The sequence below is a fragment of the Cibotium barometz genome, chromosome 55 (assembly GCF_041138505.1).
Source record: "Cibotium barometz isolate CiBa-2024 chromosome 55, ASM4113850v1, whole genome shotgun sequence".
Taxonomy (NCBI): Eukaryota; Viridiplantae; Streptophyta; class Polypodiopsida; order Cyatheales; family Cibotiaceae; genus Cibotium; species Cibotium barometz.
The window spans coordinates 27,497,451-27,511,779 of NC_141100.1; the positions used below are offsets into that span (position 1 = coordinate 27,497,451).

At 36.9% G+C, this 14,329-nt stretch overlaps 1 protein-coding gene across 1 annotated transcript; it reads right to left on the reverse strand.

Annotated features, from left to right (window-relative positions):
- Nucleotides 1-3,131: 3,131 nt before the first annotated feature.
- Nucleotides 3,132-4,909, reverse strand: LOC147607563 (purple acid phosphatase 2-like). Its single transcript, XM_086790777.1, has 6 exons — nucleotides 4,906-4,909; nucleotides 4,560-4,783; nucleotides 4,340-4,478; nucleotides 3,981-4,201; nucleotides 3,459-3,580; nucleotides 3,132-3,318 (listed from the first exon to the last, which is right to left on the reverse strand). The coding sequence occupies exons 1-6, from the start codon at nucleotides 4,907-4,909 to the stop codon at nucleotides 3,147-3,149; spliced, it is 882 nt and encodes a 293-aa protein (XP_086646903.1). The 3' UTR covers nucleotides 3,132-3,146.
- Nucleotides 4,910-14,329: the final 9,420 nt, after the last annotated feature.

Sequence of the window (14,329 nt, forward strand, 5' to 3'; positions counted from 1 at the left end):
ATTGGACCTCCAAATTAACACTTTCAATGCTAAAATGTTACCCGTAAAAACTCAAATTTTTTTTGCATAGGCAAAATCATTCATTTTTCATGCTAAACCCACACTAATGGAGGGTAGAAATAGACCACATGTCCTTATTGTATTACATAATGTTAACACATAGATCATTGCAAATTATCAAAATCAAGCATCATGTTAACAGATAATGTTTGCAAATTGTCAAAATCAAGTTCAACTTTAGAATTAAGAACCAATTAATTTTTCACACGGTGAGAAACTTAGAATTTTCACATCACATACTAGCTTGATTTTTAATATCTAACCTTGCTTCTTAACATATAATCAGCTAGTCGTTCTGATCATTAAAAACTCAAAAAATATTAATGTGAAAAACTCATATAGTTTTTCACAACTATGAAAATCATAACTTGGTTTTTCACATCAAGAAAAAATAATCAAAGATCTCTTTAGTCTTATCCAATTACTGTATGAGTAAACATCATGCTTTATCAATGTGAAAATCTATGCTTTTCATGACCGCATTGTGAAAATCTATTGCTAACACTTATGAAGAGTATCCTTTGCTTCTCCACCATTACCTAAAATAAAACAAGCCTTGAGCACCATATATGACAAAGGGAAGGATACGAGGGAAAGAACCAAGGCTCCTTCTACACCATTACCTAAAATAAAGCAAGCCTTGAGCACCATATATGACAAAGGGAAGGATACAAAAGAAAGAACCAAGGCTTTTGGCTCCTACCAACCTATTATTTAAAGGATACTCTAAGTCAATGGAGACAGCCTAGTGGTAAGGTGTTGAAGTCCCATGCATGAAGTGGTGGATTCAAAACCTGTTGGCTATTGACGGTGGCATGAAAAAGCACACACGCACACGAGCAGAAAAGATCCCAAAAAAAAAGGATACTCTTCATAAGTGTTGGCAATAGATGTTGATGTGTATAATAGATATACATGTCTGTGTTGATTTAAATGGTATCTTAACAAGATGGGTTCCAAAAAGATGGAAGACTATGAGTCAGAATAAGAGTCCTCGTTCACTTCGGAGGAGGAGGTGGCCACTACTTGTAGGCAACAAAGACACAGAAAAATTGGATGCCAAACTGCAATATATTGTTAGCATATCTCACCGGACTTTTCATAAAGAGATGATTAGCCCCTGAAGGAGAAGACTTTTGTTAAATAAGTGCCATTCTCTATCTATCAAGATACTTCATGAGATAAGTTGGCACAGACTCAAGAGAAGAGAAAGAGCTCAAGAGCAACCAAAATGTTGTGATACATCTCTAGGAACAGATGCAAGAAGCACATGCCGATGCCATGAAATCTCAAGATGAGCTAGCCCAGGCAAGGACAGAGATGCATACATCTATAGACAAGCTGGCCAAGAAGTTGAGGGAAGAATTCTAGGATGTGACAGCGACCAGGGATTGGACTATTTTTTTTAAGGACGACACTATCATTCAACTTTAGAAATAGCTTGCTAAGCAACATAATCCACAACAAACACTGGATGCCTCAAATTGACAAGCTCATTATAGCTCATTATAAATTGACTTATGTTTAAGGAGGTATCCACAAGTGATTGCCTTATGTTTAAAGGACGACGCTATCATTCAACTTCAAAAATAGCTCACTCAACAACATAACTCACAACAAACACTAAAGGCCTCGAATTGACAAGCTCATTATTGAAAGGGCTTCTACTCTATCAATAGCTCCTAGGGCCCCTCTCAAACCTTCTCCTTGTATTTTGCTACACTAACCCTCTCCCTTCTTCAATTTAACATCGAAATTTTGGAACCCCCATGGGAATATGGCCAATATAGCTCAAAATACAAATAGGTATGTTGATCCAACAATAATCATGTGTATGACTTCTTATACCTATCTCACCCTATGGTTATATCTTTTTACTTTTCGTCCAACAGTACTGGATTTCTCACCCTGGTGTAGACCACCGTTTTGGTTTAAGAGGGGAGATTTCTTAGAGATTTATATTCGAGGCAACCTACCTTGAGTACTTGTTATATATAGTAGGCCAGTCTAGAATGGTTTCTCACACAAGTGTGGTAAAAACCCTCAGATACACATTTATACTTTAAAGTACATGAGCGTACTATTCTATATCGCATGCAAGGAATTATTAAGTTGTATATCAATATATTTACAAACACCTACAAGCCATGCATAACATCATTACTTCATGATTTTTCCTTAGAACATATAGAATATCACAATAGATACCCTTTGATTGCATTTATTGCTAGATTTACCATACAACCCATTAATTCACAATTTCCACATGCAAGCTTATAGAAGGCATTTTTCACCATCCTATTTTGTTCTTAAAACCATGATGCTCTAGTTCCCTACATACGTAGCAAGAGACTCTATGCACTTGTTAAGTTTAAAGGAAGCCTATGTCTAGTGTAGATAGTTCAAAACTAATTTTGTTACCTCTTTGTAGCAAAACAAAGGCCTTCCTTCAAGAGAGAGTCTAGTGACCATTGTAGTAGAGCTTGTAAGATCAACTCTAAAATTTGGGTTTTTAATGTCCCCCCAAACCAATATTTTTCCAAAACGGATAGTAGAATAGGTCATACATGCATTGATGTGGTAAGAATGCATGGCAAAGCAATGCATAGATTTAGGAAGCTTTGGTAAAGCTATACAAACAAGCCAATTTACTTATTATTGCTACAAGGAATGTGTGACTTGTGCCAACATTACCAAATTGTTTGATTATTGAGTAATATTCATGATTGGACTTAGGCCTCCCATAGTTACCATTTTTTCACTGCCCCATAGGGGTTTTTTTCTTCCCTTAGGTGATGCCGTCGAGGGAGCACCTAGTGCGGGTTTGAAAACAAGACCTCCCGGTCCCAAGACAATTATCTCACCACTTGAGCTACCACCTTATTGGCTATTAAGTAATATTATTAAAATATAAATGAGATTTAATGATAATTTTATGGTTCTTTTTTCCTTAAGTAGATCAGCATGTGGAATCCCTATACTAAGTTGTGCACCTCAAAGCATTTTTACAAGATAATATATTAATAATATTATCCCCCCCTCTTAAGTAGATCCACATTTGATATAGCTTGCATTGTAGAGCAATTTCAAGAGCTCCAGTATCGATTGTAGAGCCAGTAAGAATCCGCCACCACAGCTTCACCATCCTCATTACGCTGCCAATAGTAGTAAGCATGTGTCTTGTTTTTTATATCAAGCATGGCATGGCCAAAGCTGGCCTCTCGAAATGCAGAGTAGGCTGGTTGAGGCTCTGTAAACCTACAAGTCATATTCAAACACACATAAGGTTGAACTAGAGTGTGAGCTTGTATAGGGTAGAATTAAAGCACTAATTAAATGACTTGCATTACAATGATAATCATTTTTAGCTTCTTCTTTGAAGATGATATTAAACTTACTGTGGAGCAGGGCCCTCTCTATTTCCACCATCACCAACGATTATGTAAACAGGTGCAGAATTGTTGCGCACAGGCACACAGTCCCCGTTCACAATGTTGTAGGCTATGTTGGAAATTCGATACTGCAAACGAACCCCCAAGTAGAGGAAGTAAACAAATGTCAAGAAAATGTATAACAAATGCCGGTGTGGGTGGGTGTGTGTTGTGTGTTGTGTGTTGTGTGTGTGTGTGTATTAACACCTCTCTCCCTACTCCTCCTTCTATTTGTGTGTCTCTCTCTCCTTATATAACAAAATATTTCAAATTCATTTTAGATAATAATGAGAAAAAACGCTAGAAAAAGTGGTATATGATTGTGCATAGATCCTTCACTTTTATCACCACCAACCAAAAAAAAAAGTTGAAAAAATTAAGGATTAAGTGGAGAGGGAGCATGCAAGGTAGATTTTCTAGATCAGCGAAAACCATATTTAATAATTGAATCACATGGAGATAGACCTACCAATTAATATTGATACTCACCGTCCTTTCATATGAATGTACATGGCCAGCGAAAACAATGTCAACCTTAGCATTTGTCAGCCATATTTCAAACTGTACTCTCATGGTTTCACCTTCCATATAATGAAATCCATTGCTGTTGTACCACGGTACATGCACTAGAACGATCAGCCAAGGAGTCTTTGTTCGGTCTACACTAGCTAGCTCTTGCTGCAACCATCTATATTGTGGAGTGGCTATACCTGCAGACAATAAGTGTCAAGCCATTAATATGAGCTAAACCATAATTAATCTAGTCTATGGATAGTGAAAGAAGAAAAGAATCAAGGCATACCAAATGCTGAAAAGGATAGTGAAAGAAGAAAAGAATCAAGGCATACCAAATGCTGAAAAGGATGAAAGAACAATAATGTGGGCTGAAGCTCTCCTCACAGAGTACCAGAGAGGTGATGTACTATTAGATGCACCATAGGGGACATGGTAACGCTTCAAGTAAGGCTTGAATGGCTTTATTTCACCCTACATAGATCACAACTATTCATTATGTAATACATACATATTGATGCTAAAAAAGGGCAAGAATAAGAGATGCTAACTCACCAACTCTGGGGCAAAATCAATCTCATGGTCTCCTACTGTCCAGATCCAAGGTTGGTAGGCTGTGCTTGGCTCCAAAAATTGGCCCCATGTGTCCCATCGTCTGTTATCATGATCAGGATAAGCATCAGCATAGGATAGATCTCCTACATATAAAAGCGCTTGCCCCTTTCCTTGCACATAATGTTGGAATGTTCGATTGGAATCATATGTCTGACCCAAATCCCCTGCAAAAACCATCAAAACCCAATTATTGAAGCATGGGTTAATTAAAATGTAATTAAATTCAAATGGCAATCTTCTGTTCATCAACTTCTAACCTTCAATGCATGTTTTTTTTTAATAAGACCCATGGACGAGCATAGCTACCCACAAAAAAAAACATATCATCTCTCTATGCATGTGTGTGTGCCTACATGGGTGTGTGTGTGTGTGTGCGTGACTATGAAAATTCTCGTGCACGCACATGTATTTGAGAAAATGCTCACGCGTGTCTGTATGTATGTGTGTGTGCACATGCAACATGTACGTGTATGTGTGTGTGTTGGTGTTCATCGTTCACTTCGTACTTAAGGGTTTACTCAGCCAAAGGCTAGTAAACAACAAACTACATACCAATAATCCCAAAAGTGTAAGTGGCATCAGGATTGATATTTGGGGGAGTCCAAAACCAAAACTCTCGAGCTGAATCTCCTTCACCCAGTTTGTAATAATATTTGGTATCATACTGCATGAAGTATGATAATATTTTTTTAATTAAAATAATTAATTGTAAGTAACCTTAAAATTACTATACACACAACATATATCTCTGTGTGTGTGTGTGTGTGTGTGTGTGTGTGCGCGCGCGCGTATATATATATATATATATATATATATATATATATATATGTACGTACGTAAGTATGTATGTATGTATATATATATATTTTTATGTATATGTATGTGTATGTGTGTGTATATATGTATGTATACGTATATGCATATGCATATGTGTATGTATATGTATATATATATGTACGTATGTACATATATATATACATATATATACACATATGTGTATGTATATGTATATATATGTGTATGTATATGTATATATATATGTACGTATGTACATACGTACATACGTACGTATGTACGTATGTACATGTGTATATATATATGTATATGTATGTGTATGTGTGTGTGAAAATATATGTATGTATATGTATATGCATATGCATATACATATGCATATACATATACATATACATATGCATATGCATATGCATATACATATATGTATATGTATATGCATATGTATATGCATATGCATATACATATACATATATGTATGTGTATACGTATATGTATATGTATATGTATACGTATATGTATATGTATATGTATATGTATACGTATATGTATATGTATACAATATATATATATATATATATATATATATATATATATATATATATATATATATATATATGTTATGTATACATACTTACATACACACACACACACATATATATATATATGTATGTATAATGTATATATATATATGCATACATGTGTGTGTGTGTGTGTGTGTGTGTGTGTGTGTGTATAAATATAGAGTTATAATTAGATCTTGAGTTCTAATAGGTGTGTAGAAACATACCTCAAGGTTTTTTATTGTACAATGGTGAATAAAACCTGATGGATAGTTGTAAAACATGTATTGTGAGACCACCCCTTTTGCACTATAAGCATAGCTTCCCTTTTTGAGACCATATTGCACCATCTCGAATCCAGGTTCTGAAGGTGTAATCCATGATATAATGATTGCCCTTCCATCAAGGTCTCCTTGTGTTATGTGAACCTGCAATATAAGCTACCTTGTGTTATGTGAGAATATACAATACAAGTTTCCCTAAAAATTAAATAAATGAGTGAAAAGGCATCTTATAGGCATTCTGAGGCATTGTGATGTGTAAAGGATGGATGTTACATGATGATGAAACCACATACATGTAGAGACTATATGGTTTAGCACACTTACTCTCCCTCGATTTGTTTCTAAATGGAAACATGGATGTCTTTCTAGAGCTTAGCCCTTCACATTTACTTATGTCTATGTTGAGAACCTATCTCCTTTGTACTATACCACATGGTCCTATGTCACATGTGTTATCCCTATTTATTAGTGAACGTATCATTAACAATTACTTCCATCGCCAAAACTCCAATCTGACAAAGTAGCCTCAACTATAAGATTGTGGCAGCCAAAATCTATGTTGACAACCTATCTCCTTTCTATTGTACCACACACGGTCCTATGTCACATGCATTATCCTCATTTGTTAGTCCATGTGTTATTCTAGGCTACTACCAACTCTAATCCAACAAAGCAACCTCAACTATGATATTGTGTGGTGGGAGTGTGGTGGCAGCCAAAACGATATCTCAAAAGAGGCATGTTGAGCAAGTATGTTATCCTATTGTATCAGTCTAACCACCATCTTACTCTTCGTGAGGAAACTAAGTGTAATCAAACATGACTCACATAACACATGAGAAACAGTGTGCACCAATACTTGTAACTTGTCTTGTGTGAATCAAATCACAAGCAAATGGAAGGCAATTGGAAGAGCTATAAGAGGATTGTTTTGACTCCACTCTCACAAAGAAGCTGAAAGGAAATGCAAAAAGCTAAAAGAAAAAGAAGAGTGGGGGAAAAAGATTTATTTTTTGGAAAACAATCAATCTTCAAGATTACCAAGAGGTTTCTTTCCCACAAGGAGTTTTCTTGTTTTTAGGGTTTTTTTACAATGATATTCTCTCTCTCTCTCTCTCTCTCTCACACACACACACACACACACACACACACACACCCTAATTCACCCACCCTTTCATGGAATAGGCAAGAGAGGTGAGATTGATTCGAATTCGCATCTCGGTGGGTAGAGCTTCTAGCTCTACTATTGGGCTATTTTCCCCACCCCTTGGCTCTACCTATTACCCTTACCCCTTAGGGGTTATTTTTTGGTTATTGCCCCTTATTGCTTGGCTCTACCACTAGCCTATTGCACTCACCCCTTAGGGGTTATTTTTTGGCTATCATATGTTTGGTGTCTTTTAGGATGTGTCATTTTGGAGTTCTTGCTTTATAATTACGGGCAATTATCGTCAAAGCTTATTGTTTGATTGTGGTTTTCATGTGTTTTAAGGCCAATCTTTACAACTACTTGATCATCTTTACAACTTCTTGATCATGGTTTTGTACATTTAATCATGATGAAAGTTTTTTTCTTGAGATGCTTGATTAGATCGAAGGAAATCCTATACATGACGGTGTTTTGTGATTTATGTGGTTGAAGTGTGCTCTGATGATTGCTTTTCTGCAACTTCTAAGCATGGTAGAAGTATTCTATGGTGGCAGGTAGCTACTTAAGGCACATGTGACTGAGATGTTGTTATAAAGATATGTTTGCTAAGTTCTCTAATTTTTTATACATTCTTTTAGCTGATGTGTCAAAATTTTATAAGTTCTTCATTTTTTTAGCATTCTTCTAGCTGAGGTGTCATATTTTCACTAACTCTTAAATTTTGTGACTTTCAAGTTGCTGATGTGTTTTTGTTTAATTCATGTAATTTTCTTTTAGTTTTTCTTTGCTGATGTGTCAAGAGCTTGTGTTAAAATGAGGTAGGCTCTTCAAAAATAAAGGTAACTATTTTAATGGCATAGTTTTAAAGTCCCATGACCTCAAACCATGATGGCTTGAGCATCTCTATTGTTTAGCGCATGAGAGAGAGAGAGAGAGAGAGAGAGAGAGAGAGAGAGAGAGAGAGAGAGAGAGAGAGAGAAATAATGCATTATCTAGACAATGAGTGGTGATAGAGGCAACCCCTAAAGCTATCAATTTATGTGCCTTGTGGAAGTTTTTTTTGTGGCTTTGACACATGTTGTCATTGAGATGTTGCCGTTCTTTTAAAATTATGTTTGTTGATGTGCCAATTTCTCATAAGTTCTCCGTTTTTATTTTTTATTTTTGCTGATGTGTCAAATTTTGTAAGTTTTCCATTTTTCCAACTTTCTTTTAGAGATAAGGCATTTTTTTGTTAGCTCTCAATTTCTATGACATTCTAGTTGGTGATGTGTTTTTGTTTAATTTGTGTAATTTTACTTTAGTTTCTCTTTGTTGATGTGTGAAGAGCTTAATAATGAGGTAGGTCCTTAAAAATATAGTTACCTATATCAATAGCTTGGATTTGAAGTCCCAATGCCTCCCATTATGATGGCTTGAGCCTCTCATGAATGTGTGTGTGTGTGTGTGTGTGAGTGAGAGAGAGAGAGAGAGAGACCCAAAATAAGACATTATGTGACAATCTTTTATAGGGAAATCAATACAAACTAACACATTACGTAGACAATCTTTTATAGAGGCAATCCCTAGAGAAATCAATAACAAAATGAAAATTAAAGATGATTTTTAGCATAGATGTGTAGACTTTCTAAGCACAAGTTTGGGTTAGAGAGCAGACTAGAGCCTGCATAACGGAATTTAACTCTTGCAAAGTATGGAAAATTTTGAGGAGTACAACTTGTATGTTACCTAAAGAAGGTGGCCAGAACGTAAGGTCTACTACCTTTAATCCTGCACAGAAGGGTGATGGCTTCTAGTGAGCAACTTCAAAGGTGGCCATATAAGTACGCCACTAAAAGAGGGCAGTTAAGGATGGCCCCGGAGCGGCTGCCATGGAGTCCGCGAGGGGGGAACCGAACCGTAATCAACAGATGAAAAGCAGCACAAGCCTGTTGCAAATCAATTTCTAATCCATACTACCTTGACAAGGCCTAACACAGAGAATTACCTGAGCGCCAGGGTTCTAAGCATGTTAAGAAGAGCGAAGTTTATTGAAATTGCTGGTTTTAAGAAAGGATCCAACAACTTCTTGCCTGTTGAGGGCAATTGTAGCCGTTGGGAGGTTTGAAGGCATGACTGTCCAAGGGCATGTCCATGGTTGGTGCTAGCTTGCGCCTGTAGTAGGGGCTTGTCACGCCGCCCTCACAAAGTGCGATAACGCCACATAGCAGCAGCAGCAGCACGGCCACCAACACAAGTAAAGGCCTCTTCATAGCCCTGCAAGAGAAAAAAAGACAGCATTAGAGCTTGCATGGGAGAGGGTTGCACGGTGTGAAAGGAGGCTCTCACCTTCAAATCCTCGATGGAAGGGATGCTGAGTGAGTGAGTGTGTGAGAGTGAGAGAGAGAGAGAGTGAGTGAGCTTGCATGGCACTAAGTCTATACAAGACAGGCCTCGCCTTTATGTATGTACATCTGGTCGCATGGTGTTGTGGTCGTTTTCACACTGTTTCACGAATCCACACGTGAAAAAGTACCGCTTAGGTATGTATTTCAACATCCCGGGCCCAAAATCACCACCTCTCTCTCACAGTACAAGAGAAGGTAGTTAGTACTACTCGTGTAGGTGGTTAGTACTACTCGTGCCCAAAATCACCACCTCTTACAGTACAAGAGTAGCTGAAACGCCTCATGGCCTGTTGGCCCATGGCACCATCGGCAGTGAGAATATCATAGTCATCACTAATGGAGGGCGTTGACAATCTTTGCCTTTTGTTTCTGTTTTAGGCCTCCTCTTTCACACCCATCGACACTCAACCAACATCAAGCATGTGAATTTCGTATACACAGAGAGAGAGAGAGATTGATTAAAAACATATACATATGTACATATGTATGCGCGCGCGTGCGCACACACAGAGAGAGACACACACACACACATACACACACACACACACACATATACAGACATATACATAAACATATATATGTGTGTATGTGTGTGTATATATATACATACATACATACAATATACATACGTACACACACACATACTTATACATATTCATATGCATATAGATATGTATATATATATGTGTGTGTGTGTGTGTGTATGTATATGTACATGTATGCATATATGTATCTATACACACACACACACATACACCTACCCATGCATGTATGTGTGCATGCATGCATGCACACAGACACATAATGTACATACATATGTATATGCATGCATGCACACACACACACACACACATAGGCCATCTCTTCAAGGGAAGCAAGGATAAAATTATTCAGACAATCCAAGTTCTTGATATACAAAGAGCTTACACCAATGTAGCTCAAGCAAAAAGAAGCAAAATTAGGGCCAAAAACTAAGTAAGCAATACGGCATTAAGGGAGGGCCCTCATCAAAGAATTTCATACCAAACAAGATAACTCCCACTCTTCAACCTATGAGTTCTATAACCACAAGGGGCCATCCTATCTAATTAAGGTAATTAATATGTTTCTTTGTCATAATCCTTGGTGATCATCTTCATTATGAATAATTATATCCATGATGGGTGCTAATGGGCACCTATCTCACATCTTTTATGGTTTTATACCTGTTTTATAGTGCCGTTACATAACACTTATTATGCTACTCCTGTTAGTAGGGAGTGCCTTTGTTATTACATTTTACAAATTATTCCAAACACAAGGTGGGTGCTAATGGGCACCTTTCTCTCATTTTTATGGTTAATCCCCTTTATTTATTACATTTTACAAAGTAATCTGAACACAAGGTAGGGCAAGTAGGGTTTCTAATAAAGAAATAGTTACTTGTTTACAAGCACTTCAAAATTCTATTATATGGTTAATGTTCCTCCATGGAAAGACTAATTTTATTGGATAAATCATTGAAGTACATGAATAAACTTGAGGGTATTCTAATTATTAGTATACCTAAAAGTGTATCAAATTTATATAATGACCCCCTTTTTTGTTATAAAATCCTAGGTCTCAAGGCTAATGATTAAAGTTGAGAAAATTGACGCTTCTATAGTTGGAAAACAAAAAAGAGGTTATGGGAGGTGGATGATAGGCCCCTTATCCTTGTAGGTCCTTCAAGTCTTTATGTATGTAGGTCCCTCAAGTATTTATGTTTATAGGCCCTAAAGTCAAGTTATGTTTGCAATTCCCTTCATTTGAAATATTTGATGGGAGGTGGATGATAGGCCCTTTATTTTTATAGGTCCCTAAAGTATTTAGGTTTGTAGGTCCCTGAGGTCTTTATGTTTGAAGCAACTCTCTCTCTCTCTCTCTCTTGTCTATTTGAAAACCTCCTATGGATTTGGATTTATCAAAAAGTTAGATGACATACTCATTTGAAATAGGTGATGGGAGGTGGCCCCTTATTCTTGTAGGTCCCTAGAGTATTTATGTTTATAAGCCCTAATTAGATCCTTGAAGCAAAACTTCCTCTTTCTCTCTCGCTCTAGCCCCTAATGTCTAGTGTCTCACTATCTTGTGTGTTTTTAAAATCTAAAGGATTGGGACTCATTAAAAGAGGGTAGGTGAAATACTCATGATTTGAAATAGGAAAGGGAGGTGGATGATAGTAGACGTAAGTCCCTAAAGTCTTTATGTTTGTAGGACCTAATTGGAACCTTGAAGAAAATCTCTCTCTATCTCTCTCTCTCTCTCTCTCTCTCTCTCTGGTCTATTTGAAAACCTCCTATGGATTTGGATTTATCAAAAAGTTAGATGACATACTCATTTGAAATAGGTGATGGGAGGTGGCCCCTTATTCTTGTGGGTCCCTAGAGTATTTATGTTTATAAGCCTTAATTAGATCCTTGAAGCAAAACTTCCTCTTTCTCTCTCGCTCTAGCCCCTAATGTCTAGTCTCTCACTATCTTGTGTGTTTTTAAAATCTAAAGGATTGGGATTCATTAAAAGAGGGTAGATGAAATACTCATGATTTGAAATAGGAAAGGGAGGTGGATGATAGTAGACGTAAGTCCCTAAAGTCTTTATGTTTGTAGGACCTAATTTGAACCTTGAAGAAAATCTCTCTCTCTCTCTCTCTCTCTCTCTCTCTCTCTCTCTCTCTCTCTCTCTCTCTCCTTTTAGCGTCTAGCCACTCATGATTTCTCATGTCATACATAGTTTCCCATCTATCTCACTCTTTTTCATATACCCTATGTTTCTTCCTTTTGAGGCCCTTTAAGTCTAGTCTCTCACTATATCTCACATTCCGCACAGCCCCCCTTCTCTCCCTCTTTTTCAAACACCTTATGTTTATCTTTTATGGAGACCCTTAAAATCTAATTCTACTCTCTCTCTCTCTCTCTCTCTCTCTCTCTCTCTCTCTCTCTCTCTCTTTCAGTCTTTTCACATATAGTTCTTCATATACATAATAATCATAGGCATCAGATCATGGATTAGGGTATAGGAGGGGACCAAAGTGTGATGAGGCTTTTATGCACAGAGGTACTAGACATAAAATAAAAATGATGATGTGTGCATCAAAGAGCTATTCAGAATTGTCATGGCAACATGTTCTTTTTTTTTTAACTCTAAGAGGCTTGAACTCTAAACATGACGAGTTTCCAAATCAAGCTTTTATTATAAAAAAATCACTATTTTTTTTAATCTCTCTTCTTTTGTTAATCTTGGTACAATGATGAAATCAAATGCATAAAAAATGTCATCTTTCTCCAAATCAAGGAATGCCTTTTCTTTTTTCTTGGTGTCACTACAATGGTCTATATCCTAGGAAGCTCAAACTAGATATAATTAACCGTGGAATGCCTTTTCTTTTTTGTTGGGTGTCACTATAATGGTCCCATAGCCTAGAAAAGGAAGGCCAAAATACAAACCTTGTAATTGCCAAGAAAAGCTCATATGGTTGTTTTTGTTGAGCAATATGTTCATGCCACGTGCCTCACAATATTTCTCCCTTTTTTTCACCTTGTGTGTGCACCATAAAGATGGCAATCTCTTGAATTTTAGCTACATAAAAATTCCAACATCATAAAAAACAATTTTGTGTGTACAAATGTAGAGCCTATGTTTCTCAACCCACACGTTTTCCTCCATATTACTGTTTACAAAAAATATGATGTAATTGATTGCCAAATTGTTTTTGTGACTTGTAAGTTTTAAATGACCTCAAAGGAAAGACTATCTCACATTTAAGCTATTATGTGCACATGATCAAGGTTAACTAGTTTTCTTAAAAGGTAATAAAGCATTTACGTAGTCGTTATCCTTACAAGAGAAGGTCATGATAGTTATCCTACTCTTTGGTTATCCTTTAGCCTTGCTAGTTCTTTCATTTTCTAGGTCAAACTTTCAAAGTTGCATATAGGGGGATGGATGACAAGATTTTAAAAAATGAGGAACTTGGGGAGCGGGGTGTCCCTTGTGGCAAGAGTCGAAACCCTGAGGTTACTAGGTGGTGGCGTGGGGTTAGGGGGGTGGGATGGGGAGATGTAATTTATATCTAAACAAGTTATTCATCCCTCCCTAGAAAGAGTCAAACAATAAGATTCAAAACCGCGGGTGTAGAGGGGTGGTGTTGGGATCACGTCTATATCTAAACAAAATATTCATCCCTGTTGCTAGAAAGAGTCAAAACCCCAACCTTCACAAATTATTCATCCATCCTTGGAAAAAGCCAAACCCCCAACCTCCACAAAATCATGTCATATATGCACCACCTCAATACTACTCCCATAATCGGTTTTTTAATGAAAACCTATTTTTTGGCTACAACATTTGCCAGCAACTCACCTTTGATGAGTGGGACCCAATAATCTAGGACACTCGTGACGTACACAACAATATGAGAAGGATACACAAGTAGTTGTTGGGATATGATAGAATTTATAGAACCTTTAATAATGCTTGTCCTACGAGAGAGAGAGAGAGAGAGAGAGAGAGAGAG

Excerpts from the sequence above, each read along its gene's own strand:
- LOC147607563 (XM_086790777.1), bottom strand. Across the intron at positions 3,581-3,980 it reads TACATTCATATGAAAGGACG|TATCGAATTTCCAACATAGC; the intron begins GTGAGTATCAAT and ends GTTCGTTTGCAG. Across the intron at positions 3,319-3,458 it reads AGAGAGGGCCCTGCTCCACA|GTTTACAGAGCCTCAACCAG; the intron begins GTAAGTTTAATA and ends TATGACTTGTAG.